The 14,317-nt window shown below is 39.5% G+C and overlaps 1 protein-coding gene across 2 annotated transcripts in view; it reads right to left on the reverse strand.

Annotated features, from left to right (window-relative positions):
* SLC25A13 (solute carrier family 25 (aspartate/glutamate carrier), member 13) overlaps nucleotides 1-14,317 on the reverse strand; it is a 172,535-nt gene that overhangs the window by 3,745 nt on the left and 154,473 nt on the right. For both annotated transcript variants that reach the window (XM_012647814.1, XM_012647822.1), the window contains one exon: nucleotides 9,932-10,070. In XM_012647814.1, coding sequence (XP_012503268.1) covers nucleotides 9,932-10,070 — 139 coding nt within the window. The remainder of the gene's footprint in view (nucleotides 1-9,931; nucleotides 10,071-14,317) is intronic.

The raw sequence follows: 14,317 nt of genomic DNA on the forward strand, positions 1-14,317 counted from the left end.
GATAGAGGTAGAGACCTTGGGGCCACCCACCACCTCTGTGACAGGAGTGATCTGGGGGGCTTCTCAACCAATAAAAAAGTTACAAGTCTTCAAGGGGGCTCAGCAACTAGAGAGTAAACGATCACTTACAACAAAAAGAAAATGTGACTGACAAAACACAGCTTTGGGGCATGAGTCGCATTTAATGTTCATAAATATCCCATTAGCATTTATAAAGAACGTCCTTTTCTGTCTATTGGATACAAAGGTTAGTATCTATTTATTTTGGATCCAGGTAAGAACTTTCAAAATTCCTTTTGCGTCCTTGTCTATATTACCTACTTGACATGTCAGCTTCCAAGAGTCATGTGATAAAATTTCTCATGAAGTATGAGAAAATAATCACATTTTCTTTATACTTTTAAACTGAGATTTTATAAGACAATAATATTATATTGACACTACACAGAGGTTGATGCCAGTATCTTTGTAGTGGATTTTATCTTTTACAAGTATAAAATATGCTTCTGTTTGCTTCTGAATGCTATTTGTAAAGCCCGGATTCCATTTAGTCTGACATTAGTATTGCTACTCTTGCTTCTTGTTGGTATTTGCCTGGTACATATTTTTCAATCTGTTCTTGCAATCTTTCTATGTCACTGTTTTCTCAAACTTCAGATGACTAGATTTGCTTTCAAAACTCGTCTCACACTATTTTTACGAGGAGCTTTGAGTCTGTTCACATGATTGTGGCTATTAGACTTCTTTCTGCTGGCCTGTATTTTGCTTTCTGTTTTCTCTGCTTCTCGTTATTTCCCTTTTGAGTCCCCCTTCCCTAAACGTATTTATTTAACCGTCACATGTGCTTGTTACACAGGTACACGTTTACGGTGTACAACCAATTAGCATTTGTGTCCTCCTCCGGCAGAGTGAGGAACGTGGCACTGTCACTCTCGTCCTCCCTTTCCTTTTCCAGCCTCCCAACAACCCTTCTTGCGTAATAAATACAGAGACCAAAGGCAGCAATAATGGAGACCGACTCACAGGTTTAACTTTTATTTGCTCTGTTTTGTATATCCCACACTTTCCTCCTTCTTAATCACTTTTCACTTGCTTCAGAGAAGGTCTGTGAGGAGAAATATTTGAGTCCTTGCAAGGGAGAAACTAACTTTAGTCTTGCCCTCCCTCCTGAGTGCTGGTGTGTGTGCCTGGGGAAGTGATCACAGGTCAAGACGTCGTCTCCTTGGCATTTCTGAAGGGACCCAGTATTGCAGGTGAGAACATACACAGCAGTCACAGGAGGTGCCTTCTCTCACATATTCATCCACCCCCTCCTCCCAGACCCTTACCTCTCCAGTTACACCAGAAAAAGACTTTACTGATACCAAAAAAAACACTGTGGAGAGGAGGGGGTTGGGGAAGAGGGGTAACAGGGGGAGAGGGAGGCTCCCACAGATAACACTTCAGGATTCCTTTTTCCTAAGACTGACATCTCCAGAAAAATATTTGACAGAGAGCTTAAAATTTATACTGGCTGATAATCAATGAAAAAGGAACAACAACAACAAAAAACCCTCCCAAAATTACCAATGGGAAATTTTTCTACAGTCATTTTATCCAAAATGCGGCAGCCCATGTTTAGATTTTTTAAAAGCGAGACTGTATTCAGAAGACACTGTCTCTTATGGTTTTATTACTTTTCCATTATGAACCTATTCCAAACCAAATTGGTCAAATGCAGATGCATAAATCTCCTTTGCTTTTTTTAAGGCTTAATAATTCTGTAAGAATTTCTGTCCAAACCAACATGGTCTGGCTCACAACTACATCTCATCCTTCTAACAGACAGCTTTAAAGTTACTCTGTGTGTGTGTGTGTGTGTGTGTGTGTGTGTGTGTGTGTGTCTTAGTAAATCTGCATACTACATGCTTGCTTTTATATTACCAAAGCAGTATCTTTTCCTTTTCCAAACATTAATCTTAAGTAAGAGTTTTTAAAAACGTATCACAGTTTTGCATGCAAAAAAACTCACTTTATATCTAATGCTTCACTGGGTAAGTCACACTGAATTTCCTATTAGTTTGGAGGAATTATTTTAACTTTGAGCCAGGAATTTATCCTCCAACATAATGGAAGGAAACATGAAAAATGCTTAGAAACCCACTGTGTTCACACCACCGATTTTGTTTTACTTCCTGGTTTAGAAAGAGTTTAGCAAGGCGGTCTGCTTTAGACATGCAATAAAATTTCCCCTGCAACAGGGCAGGCATGTCGGGTGACTAGGAAAGACACGCAAGCAATAAGATGGGTGAAAAGTTCCCTTCAGAGACAGCAGTTTTCACAAACAGTTCCTTGTTATGAAAAAAGAGAGAAGTATTAGGGGTGGGGGGAACAGGTATGAAAAACACTGATTAGGGAAATAAAAAAAAGTCAAAAGAAACATATATGCTATTCAAAAAGTTGTCTGCAAAACTGATTGAAGTTGTAGGGGATGCTAGCACCAGGGAAACCTGAACATTACTCTCAGCACTGCCATTCTAAGCTCCCATTTCTCCTACGCAGGAGTCTGCTAGGGCCTAGGAGGAACTCTGGATAGCTCCGCAGACAGGGGATTGGCTAAGTTAACCTACAGAACTGCATCAGGCCGTTCCAGAGCAAGGCCAGGAAAGCAGCCGATACTGGCAAGAGTCTGGCCACTAGAGGGCTGTTGACTTTGGGGGCCAGGGCTGGCAAGGATTCCAGGCAGATTTGCCTGGTCTCTGCTGGCTTTCAAAAAGCAAAGACAAGGCCTACCAAATGGTCTGAGTTTTCTGTGTTCCTAACGACAGGAGAGCCAGGGGAGACTAGGAGCTGGGGAGGCTTTTTCTAGGTTCCTCAGCAGGAAGGGGACTTGCTGCCTGCCTGATGCTTTAGTGACAAGATAGAGGTAGAGACCTTGGGGCCACCCACCACCTCTGTGACAGGAGTGATCTGGGGGGCTTCTCAACCAATAAAAAAGTTACAAGTCTTCAAGGTGGCTCAGCAACTAGAGAGTAAACGATCACTTACAACAAAAAGAAAAATGTGACTGGCAAAACACAGCTTTGGGGCATGAGTCACATTTAATGTTCATAAATATCCCATTAGCATTTATAAAGAACGTCCTTTTCTGTTTATTGGATACAAAGGTTAGTATCTATTTATTTTGGATCCAGGTAAGAACTTTCAAAATTCCTTTTGCGTCCTTGTCTATATTACCTACTTAACATGTCAGCTTCCAAGAGTCATGTGATAAAATTTCTCATGAAGTATGAGAAAATAATCACATTTTCTTTATACTTTTAAACTGAGATTTTATAAGACAATAATATTATATTGACACTACACAGAGGTTGATGCCAGTATCTTTGTAGTGGATTTTATCTTTTACAAGTATAAAATATGCTTCTGTTTGCTTCTGAATGCTATTTGTAAAGCCCGGATTCCATTTAGTCTGACATTAGTATTGCTACTCTTGCTTCTTGTTGGTATTTGCCTGGTACATATTTTTCAATCTGTTCTTGCAATCTTTCTATGTCACTGTTTTCTCAAACTTCAGATGACTAGATTTGCTTTCAAAACTCGTCTCACACTATTTTTACGAGGAGCTTTGAGTCTGTTCACATGATTGTGGCTATTAGACTTCTTTCTGCTGGCCTGTATTTTGCTTTCTGTTTTCTCTGCTTCTCGTTATTTCCCTTTTGAGTCCCCCTTCCCTAAACGTATTTATTTAACCGTCACATGTGCTTGTTACACAGGTACACGTTTACGGTGTACAACCAATTAGCATTTGTGTCCTCCTCCGGCAGAGTGAGGAACGTGGCACTGTCACTCTCGTCCTCCCTTTCCTTTTCCAGCCTCCCAACAACCCTTCTTGCGTAATAAATACAGAGACCAAAGGCAGCAATAATGGAGACCGACTCACAGGTTTAACTTTTATTTGCTCTGTTTTGTATATCCCACACTTTCCTCCTTCTTAATCACTTTTCACTTGCTTCAGAGAAGGTCTGTGAGGAGAAATATTTGAGTCCTTGCAAGGGAGAAACTAACTTTAGTCTTGCCCTCCCTCCTGAGTGCTGGTGTGTGTGCCTGGGGAAGTGATCACAGGTCAAGACGTCGTCTCCTTGGCATTTCTGAAGGGACCCAGTATTGCAGGTGAGAACATACAGAGCCAATCATCTTCCATTACTGACTGTTTTCTGTCCTCCTTTCCTTACTGCCACTCCCTAGGGAACGCCTATGAAATAGATGTTAGACCCCCTGGATTAACCCTACATGGCTCTTAAATTTTCTCTTATTTTCCATTTCTGTATTATTGCTCCGCATTCTAGAGTTTGTTTTTATGACTTTATTTCCCAGATGTCTAATTTGGTCTTTGACCAATATCCATTCTATCATTTAGAACCATCTCCGGATTTTTAAGTTTGGCAATCCATTTATTAGTTTTCAAGGAAGCCTCCTTAGTGATTATTTCTTTCAAATCTCTCTGAGGACCCTAATTATAGTTCTTACAAGTTCTCCTCTATTCCTTGAAGTGCCTGTTTTCTCTGTGATTCTGTTCACTTGCCTTGTTGCTGCTTCATGTCCAAGGACCTCTGGCTGTCTACTGATATTCAAGTTCAAAGGATAGGCTGATGAGTATCTTCTGTGCAGATGTTGTGGGTGGCTTCTCCCATACTCTACGTCTGTTTCTGTTTCACCCACAGGTCTCTCTTGTGAATGGGAGGGTTGTCTGTGGGCTTCGTGAAGTTGGTGAGACCTATCCACTGGGTACAAGGGGCTGGGATAGGCTGGCAGGGTAGGGAATTTCCAAACTGCTGAAAAGGGGAAAGTTTCACTTTGGAAGCAGGTAGAATTTACTTTATATTCCTCTTGGGAAGAGCTGCCATTCGTTTGTTTTTCTCTGCATCTGTGGTAAAGGTCTGGAATTACCTTAAGCCCCGCCTTGCTTCCTTTTAGTTCCTTACTCCTGGCCTCTCAGGGAAGTGGTTCCTTTCTTTAGAATGCAAGCTTTTAACCTGGAGACAACTGTCGCCTGAAGCTCCATATGAAAACCAAGGCAGAGGGCAAAACCTGGCCAGCCTGCAGTAAATGCAGCTCTCTCCCTTTTGTTAATGATTTACCCTAAAACCTCTACCTCCATTCCAGTCATTCTATTGTTCACTCAGAGGTTCTGCTCTTAGTTTAGAATTAGTTTTTCCTGCCAGTGTTTTGGGCTGTGGCATGGCATCTTTCGGTCCAATCTCAGAGTCGATATGGCTCTGCTTCCTGTCTGCCGAAGGCTGTTGCTAACATTTTCTAGTGACAGTATGAAATTTTTAAAAATGTATTTCCTGACATTTTAAGGTATTTGGGAGGAAAGGAGAGATTGATTAAAATGTTCAGGCCATTACCTTGATCCAATCTCTCCTATACTCTTTTCTTTTTAAGGATCTAAGAATTACTTTTGAATTGTCTTAAGCTTTATGTCCACACAATTAACAAATTTGTGCCAATAGTACTCTTCTCCTAACACATACGTTCTAATATGTTTGCAAAAGCACCATGATCAGTCACACATATATAACACCTCTATTTCTGTGTACTGAACAACTCTTAAAAATATGAATTTCAACTTAATCTAAGCTGATTAATTCAAAGGCAAGACCCTCACTACAGTTTGACTTGTTCCTATACCTTTTCACTCTGACAATAAAAATTATCTGGTATGATAGATCACTCTATACAATTTGAGAAGTATCAGATCTTTTGATATTTTCCAAAGCTGTACTGAAATGTCCTTCAATAATTAAGAAGCGCCTGGTGAGGGAATTGAAATTTGGTTTCTTAATTTCAGGCTCCTGCTTCAATCCTCACCCTCTGACAAGCTGAGGTACTTTGGCCAATAACATAAATGCAAACACTGTAGTTCTGCTCTAACCTGTGAAATAATGGAGTAGATGTTCCAGTATTTAAAGACAGTCCAATTTTATAACTAAATACATTAATCTAAAAAAAAAAAATCAATATTCTCTAGGTTGAGATACCAATAACCACTTCTGTAAAAAGCTGCGTATTACTAAAATAATCTAATTTCAAGACTAATCAAATTTTTGCAAAGAAAAAAGCGAGCTAGCACTCACTGAATAACTGGAATTACTATCAAAACTATTACTATCAAATGATCATATTCATTTAATCACAGGTCCGTGTTATTTATATTAGGGCTGTTCAACAAAAAATATATGTACTCTACATAAGAGATCAACTTGAATCCGGTACATATAAAAATAAGTCATAAGATATTGCTGTTTTATAATAAATTAGTGGCCAACTATTCATTGTGGTTGCCTCAAGCTCCATATAAAAAGAAGGAGTTTTATATTTTGAAAGAGCTTTTCTCCTTTCTTCTTGATGACAACAAAGATCACTTTTGCCCTGGGATAGACTTCCTGGGATTCTCCGCACCCTCTGTGTTCTCTCCCTAGCAAATGCCTTTGCTCTTAATGGTATCCGCAAAGGGAAAGTGGGGGCTTAGTCTGTCTTCCCCCCAACAGCCCATATAGGTCCAGTGCACTTCTGTGCTCACTGCCATTCTTGATGGTGTTGTCCTGGGCACAGTTCCACACAAAATTCCCCCGGCCCTTCTCCACGCTGGACTCAGCTCTCTGCTCGAGCAGCCAGCAGCTGGTTGTTCTGCTTCCTCCCACGACAGCAGTTAACTACTTATTGCTGTATAAGATTTTTTGTTTGTCTTACAACAAAATACATTACTAATCTTTCTTATTCATTCTCATACATTTTTTAGCCATTTTAGTTTGGATTTTCAGGTGAATAATCATTTGCAAATAACGATTGCTTCATTTCTTCTTTTCTAATGTTTAAGCCTCTGATGTCGTCTTATTTTACCACACTGACTGGACCCTCCAAAATAAGACAGAATAACAAAGATGGGAGAGACATCCTTGTCTTATTTCTGACTTTAATTAGAACAGTAGTTATGACATTCACCACTGGCTTCTGATATCTGTTATTAAATTAAGAAAGTAGCTTAATTTACATTACATAGTTTTTATAGATTTGTAGAATATACAGGGCCATCAAGCTTTGTAGCTGATCCATACTGTGAGGACTAAAACCAATGACAAGCTGTCTTGTATTTTCCCAAGGGGGAAAGTGTGTGAGAGAAGCTGCTCCCAACCCATACCTGTTCTCTAACTCACAGAAACTGCAAGATAATAAATATTTGTTGTTTTAAGCTGGTAACTTCTGACATAATTTGGTATCCAGCAATAGATAACTAACACAGAAGGTATCTGGAAAGACAACAGGATGACTATGGGGTTAAAATAACAGCAGCATCGGGATGTCAACTACTTGCAACTTTCAAGAATAATGTGTCAATACCTTAAACACTATTATACTTTTTTACCAACAAAGTCACTTCAGAGAATCTGTTCCTCTGAAAAAAAAATGATCCAAAATAGGAGAAAAGCCTTTAAGCATGAAGATTTTTTTTTAACACTACTATTTAAAATTTTTTGAAAATCAGGTGTCTAATATTGAGGAATATATAAGTATGCAGCAGTCAGAAGCTAATGTTTAGAAAGTTTTAAATGATACATAATAAAATTACTATTATTATTGATATTTTTGAATACTTATTATACGGCAAGCACTATCTTTGTTCTTCTCTTTCACATTTTTTTTTTTAGGAACAGGATCTTGGCTATGTTGCCCAGGCTGGCTTTGAACTACAGTGGGCTCAAGGAATCCTCCTGCCTCAGCTGGGATTAAGGGCGAGCCTGGCTGCTAGATCTTCTGTTAATTCACTTAACCCCTCTAATAATCTCGTGAGACTATTCTTATCCCCATATATATGGAGAAACAGGCAGAGAGGGATTAAATAATTTGTGCAGGTCACACAGTTCTGAGTGGGGAAGCTGGAATTTGAACCTGAGTAGACTGACCCAACAATATACATCCACTACCGATTTTGCTATGATGGCTAACAATGCTTAAGACACAATATTAAGTGAACACTACATACACACGGTGTGATTGCAACTCTGTTAAACACTGTAGAAGGGGGAATATTAGCAAAAATGTTATATAGCAATTATCTTAGAGTAGTGGACTAGTGGATAATATTTTCTTATTTGCCCTTTGTGGTGCTTCCCAAATATTTTACAATGAGCAATATTATTTTCATAATCATAAAAAGATGATAAAGAAAGAAAATAAGCCTTAAAAGAGAAAACAATCAAATAAACAAAAACCTCACATCTATGCTCTGATAGCATGGATTACCTAGGAAACTCCTACCCAGAAATGAAATCACTTCTGGGTACTCATTTTTTTCAAGAGAAGAGTTAAAGACAGTATTTTTTTGTGGAATGAAGAAAGAGAGGCTTAGGAAAGCATCCTAGACCTTGTTCTGAGCTCTACTCTTATCTTCCAATTTCACAACTGATTTGTGGAGTGATTCACAGATTCTTTTGGAATTCATTATCATATTGGCTAACACGTATTGAGCATTTACTATGTGCTGGGCACTATGCTAGTCCTTCACATGGATGTTCTCATTTGAGCCTCACAACCACACTCTGTAGCAGGTACAATTAGGATCTCCATTTACAGGGGAGGAAAACAAAGCTTAGGAGAATTTAAATAACTTGCCCAAAGTCACACACTAATAAGTGGAACTCAGTTCTCCTCATTAAGTCCTACCTTATTTCAAATAAGTAATTTGAAATAAATTATAAACTTTTGTTTCAAAAATTTTTCTCACGTATACATAGGAGAAATGACTTATATACAGCACAGTGAGTCAACGGCCAAGTTGGAATTAAAATTGGGAATTCTATACTCTAGTCTTGAAATCATGATTTCTTGCTGTAGGTATAGTGGTCTCCAAGCTACTCACACAACTAAGGTCCCTAAGCAGCCAGGAAAGAAAAACCCTGACTCATATACCAATGTCATTGCTTTTGAAGAAAAGGGATTAAGTAATAACTAAAGAGGAACTACACAGGTTCTGTCTCCAGGGGTTCCCCAGGCTTTTGCCAGGGTGGGTGGGGTGTGCACAAAATAGCAAACAACTTCGCAAAGCTGGGAGTTGTTCTTATGCTGTCTTTGGGAACAGCCTGGAAACTTTAGCCACATATCTGATGAGAATAACACCTGTATCAAAAATGTTTGAACGCAGGTATCCTGTGACTGCCTTAGGCTTTGTTAACTCATTAAATGTGTGTCACCACCTGGAGAGCTAATCTAGACTGTCTAGACCCAGTCTTTAGGGTCCCTGCACAAGAAGGAGCATCAAACAATGAACAGATTCCTGCTGTGGCTAATTTTTTTCTATTGATATTTTCAGTGGAGCACTGAATAAAAGAAGATAGTTAATTCCATCTAGGATTTAATTACTGCCCTTCCCCCACAATAACCTTACACAGGGAGGAAAACAGGTGTTTCTGATCAGCCCAGATCTTTTCTGGTTCTACTACATTTCTTTTATCTAAATGATAATAACTATTGTTTAAGCTCTGGATAAACTTTTAAGGACTATTTTGTTTAGATGCTGTTAAGACACAAGTATTCAAATTTTTAAAAACTGTCTAAACCGTTATCATTCTTATGCTATGAAGTGAGACTATGAAATGATACAGCACTTGAATTGAGACGTAACGATCCCACAAAATGAACCAATATATTTAATGAGCCTTTTCTAGTGTTAAGAAATTGAGCTTGTCTAATAATCTAATCTGCCAGAATTAAGATTAATTTCTTTTCCTTTCCTTTCAGTAGCTAGTCGAAGCAACCTCTAGACAACTCATATGTACCCTGTCACAAACTATCAGCAAAAATTTCAGTGTAGTACCGTGGGGGTCGGGGTGGGGGCAGCAGGAGTTGGGGATGGCTAGGGAAGTACCAGAACTGCATGAGGGACACTCACCAGCTATAGCACCAGCCAGGAGCAGGCTTCCCGGGCTGATGTGCCCATCTTCATCTGCAAAGGAAGCCTTCACATGAGCATAGCACGGAAAGTAGATGGCCGAGAAAGGAATGTCCCGCAGAAAGCAGGCTTTGGCACCCTGCACATTTGCAAAGGAAGAAAAACCACATGAAACACATATCCCATTGAGAAGATCAAGCTTCTTTGGAACTCACCTCAGAACAAAATATTCCTGGAGAAGACCATATTTGTACTCACAAGTTGAAAGGGGAACAGAAAAAAATAACCCAAATTCTGCAAGTTATAAATCTGAATTTTGTTTTTATAATGAAAACTACTCTTGTTGTGTGATGGGGTAAAGGGGGAGGAGTTATTCTGATGCTAAAATTTTGATTAAAATATTTTTGGAACTCTGCCTGTGACACCCTTTTAAATCTTTACTGGTGGCAAGTCACTGGCATTTCAAAGAAGATCTATTCTCTTGTCTCAACAGAAGATGGGCATCAACAATCAAGATGTCTCTTTGTTTACACATTGGGAAGTAGACAAATTATATACGTGGAGGGAAAAGGGTTTTTGTTTTTTTTTTTTGTATTGTTTGGACTCTTTCCCAGAAAAAATAAAAATCACATACATAAAAAATTATGTATCTTTTCAGGGGGTTCATAAATCCCCCCAAATTTATTCACATACTTACCCACCACCCAGGGTTTACGAAACATTGATAAATGCCTGCTCTAAAGGCTTACAATATTTGCAATAATTCTGACACATTTTACAGCTGTTTGTAGAACAATTTAGCTCCTAAAGTCTTCACCAAATAATTTCTGGTGCCAACATAATGCCATGTGAGGGCCCTGAGAATTGATGAGGGACCAGAAATAAGATATAACATTACAATGAAAACCACAACACATGTACTGTGTTTTGGGTAGGCTGAATGGAAAGGAAATCACCTCTTTTCAACATAGAAAATTCCCAAAGGAAAATAATGAATCCATCCAGATTCAACAGATCTAGCCACACCCAGTGACATTTATTGAGGCCTAGTAATGCGGGATCCTGGGCATTTCTGTCAGATGCGAGGCTCCACTCTGTTGAAGTTCCTTAACCCCTTGCACAGCTGTTACTACAGCCTTTGTTTTTCGGACACCCACATTTCACTCTTGACTCAGACTAGGATTGTAGGAATAAAAACCTTAGTCTTTTTCATATAAACTGCTATTAACCCAGTTCCACTGTAATTTATTTAGTGGCCTTACACAGGTAGCACAAGCAGGACTTTATGTTTAATCCTATTAAATTTCATCCTGGGAGAGTCTCAGTTCTGCCGTGTCGGCTATTCCTCAGTCAGCTCACCCACAGGGGCCTTACGCGCGCCTCTCTTCACTCTGCCTACAGGTATCCACCTCATGTACTGCCAGTCAACCCACACTTCTGCATCTTGTCCATCCCCAAACTGTTAAATGTCTAACTGAAATGAAGAATCACAACATCCACCACACCCACGCTACTCATTTTATAGATGTGCAAACTGATGCCCAAGACAGTTACTCTATCAGTTGCACATTTACTGAGGGCTATACCCTTCGCTGGTGCAGAGGACATCTTGGAATTCCAGAGAGCCGGCCAAACCTCAGGACTCTAAGAGGTTTTTCCACTTCCCCCAGCTTTTCAAGGGGAAAGTACAGTGTAATGTCAATATCCGTGTGTAGCCTCCAATCCTTTCCTTATGACTAGTTTTTTAAAACATTATAATTCAGGCAGTTACTGTGTAAGGGGAACATTATCACCCTTTAGTTTCTGTCTTCTCTTCCTTTTCCCTTCTTGCCTCCAAGCCTTCCTGCAAGTTCTACTAGCTATTTGTCCACATGTAGAACAGTCTAATTTGAGTAAAGAAGGTATTCAAATTAGATACCAAATAATCCATTCAAATGAAGATCAGTTAAATCTTCATGTCTGGCTCCCTCAATATAGTAAAAAAATCACCATAACTTTCTAAACAAATCACTTTAGAGTAATTTTTTAGGCTGGTATAATTCTTCCCCCAAATCTTGCTTCTTACTATTATCTATTAGTTTTTACCTTTACCCACATCTCCCAATGTTTGCATCTTACAGCTGAGCTTCAGTCTGTGTTCTCATTTTTTTTGCCAGTAATATTTTCCCTTTTAAGTTTTTTCCTGATTATAAAATATTAAGTGCTTATGATAGAATATATAGAAAAGTATTAAAAATTTAAACTGTTCATAATTTTCACCAAGAGGTAACCACTACAAATATTATAAATACATTTGAACATTTTTTTCAATAGAAATATTAACAATCATTCCACAGATGAGATCACACTGGAATGGTTCTGAGTTGTGCCTTTTCTTCTCCTTAATTTCATGGTATATGGTTCTTGTTTTTTGTTTTTGTTTCCTATATGATCTACTATCTTCCTCATTCCTTGGCCATGTTGCCTAAATTTCCTTTCTATTTGTTGTTTCAAAACAACAACTGCCATCTTTGTTCTTGTCTGTCTTGTAGATTAGGCCCAATATTCTCATTCTTGTCAAAGCTTTGTAGGAACTTCACTTCCCCAGTTTCCTCTCTCTGGTCAGCCTTGTGCCTCTCAGGTAAAACTATTCAATGCCCCATTCATCTGATCCATCAAGGTACATCTATCACTCTGCATCTTCTTTGATGATTGCTAAGCTGGGAACATCAACCTCTTAAATACCACCTCTTCATTCATTTAAACTCCAAATACCACCCTTACCAGGATCTTTTAACTAGAAGACAGACAGGGAGTGGATTTCACACGGCTCCATATTGTCTACACTTTCTCAACACTGTTCTGAGTTTGCTTCATGCCCTATCTCAGTGCTGCCTATATCTCAGGCTGTAAGCAACCAGGGGGCCAGGAACTACTGTCTGACTTAATTTATAGAATATTGAGCAAAATCTTTGGCTGTCAGTGAGGACTAAGACATGTTCCTGATAACAATGATTTTGCTTTGCCAATTTCCATGGGAAAAAAATCACAACTAAAAAGAAAAATGAGAGGCTTTGGGATATATTGTCAGGTTTCTGCAAGGACATTAACTCATTTCTTGGAAAAACATATTAGAAACTAAAACCAAGCTTTTAGTTTTTCAAACAAGGATATATTGTTTGTTGGGGATATAATAAAACCTAGGCAGAAACGGTCAATAATTTTGTACCGAAATATTAATGTTATCAAAAAATAAAAAATACAAAAAGGAGAGAGAGAGAGAAAGATTAGCCTGCCTTATACTACGTGGCTTCAATATGATCAGAAGGCCACAGGAAAAGGTGAGCTGAGATGAGAGACAGGCAGAGCAAAGGCATGTGAGGCAGCAGCTGGGTTTTCCCAAGAAGGAAGCGTGGAGCGCCCCTCCGTCATGGCCTCTCCGTCCCTACCTGAAGTCCTAACAGTAAATCGTGTATCCCTGTGAAAGGGAGTCTCCCAAGAAGTGTGATGCACTTCAAGAGATGTTGGAAAACAACTCTAAATGACTGAGAAGAAAAATGGCTTGATCAAAAAACAAACATGCAAATAAAGAACAAACCTGAATAAAGAGTGGAGCTACACTGTACAACCTAAAAGCAAAATGTCTAGAAGTATGCTATATTTTTTATCTTTTTTAGCTAGGACTCAGGCAATGTGGTCAAATAACTTACGCAAACTAGAGTAAATATGAGGATATGTAAGAGGTGTTTGGTTTCTGGTTGTCTGAGGAAGAGGAAGAAATGGAAAAAGTCAAGGGAGAAAGAGACCTTGAGGAGCAGCCACTATCCCTGCTCCACAGAGGCAGGACAGCCCTGCCAGGGAGTGAAGACCTTTAATCAGGCAAATGTCCATCTACTGAGGAATGAAGAACACCTGGTGTGATCACCCCCTGGCACTGCTTAACCCATGATGAGAAACAGGAGCGATCAAGCTCTGAACCTTCCTCACCTGTCAAAAATACCACAGGCCACCTTCTTCGGGTGAGTGGGGACCAGAGCTTTAGGAATAAATGAAGTAGTAACTGTGTCCTCTGTAAAGTATCCACTGCAGTACAAATGTAAGGGACAGATGTGGTGAAGGGGAGGGCTGCATCTCCCAGCCTCTCCCGGCACCTGCACCTGCTCCCTGCAGCAAATGACTCTGCAGTGGAGTCAGGAGGTGGCCCTTTGCCTCCCCTGTGCCCCAGGCAACAAAGCCCAATTCTCAAAGAAAGCGAACTTTGCAAAAGGCCGGAGAAAAGGACACAGACTTATTAAATTTCCATGGCCTCCTTTTCCCCACCACTTCCTTTAGGCATGAAGGCAGGTACCAATTTGTAAGGCTGCCTTAGGCTATACCTGACCTGTTGCTCCCGCACAATGAAAAGAG

Source organism: Propithecus coquereli, unplaced genomic scaffold (assembly GCF_000956105.1).
Source record: "Propithecus coquereli isolate 6110/MARCELLA unplaced genomic scaffold, Pcoq_1.0 Scaffold108, whole genome shotgun sequence".
Taxonomy (NCBI): Eukaryota; Metazoa; Chordata; class Mammalia; order Primates; family Indriidae; genus Propithecus; species Propithecus coquereli.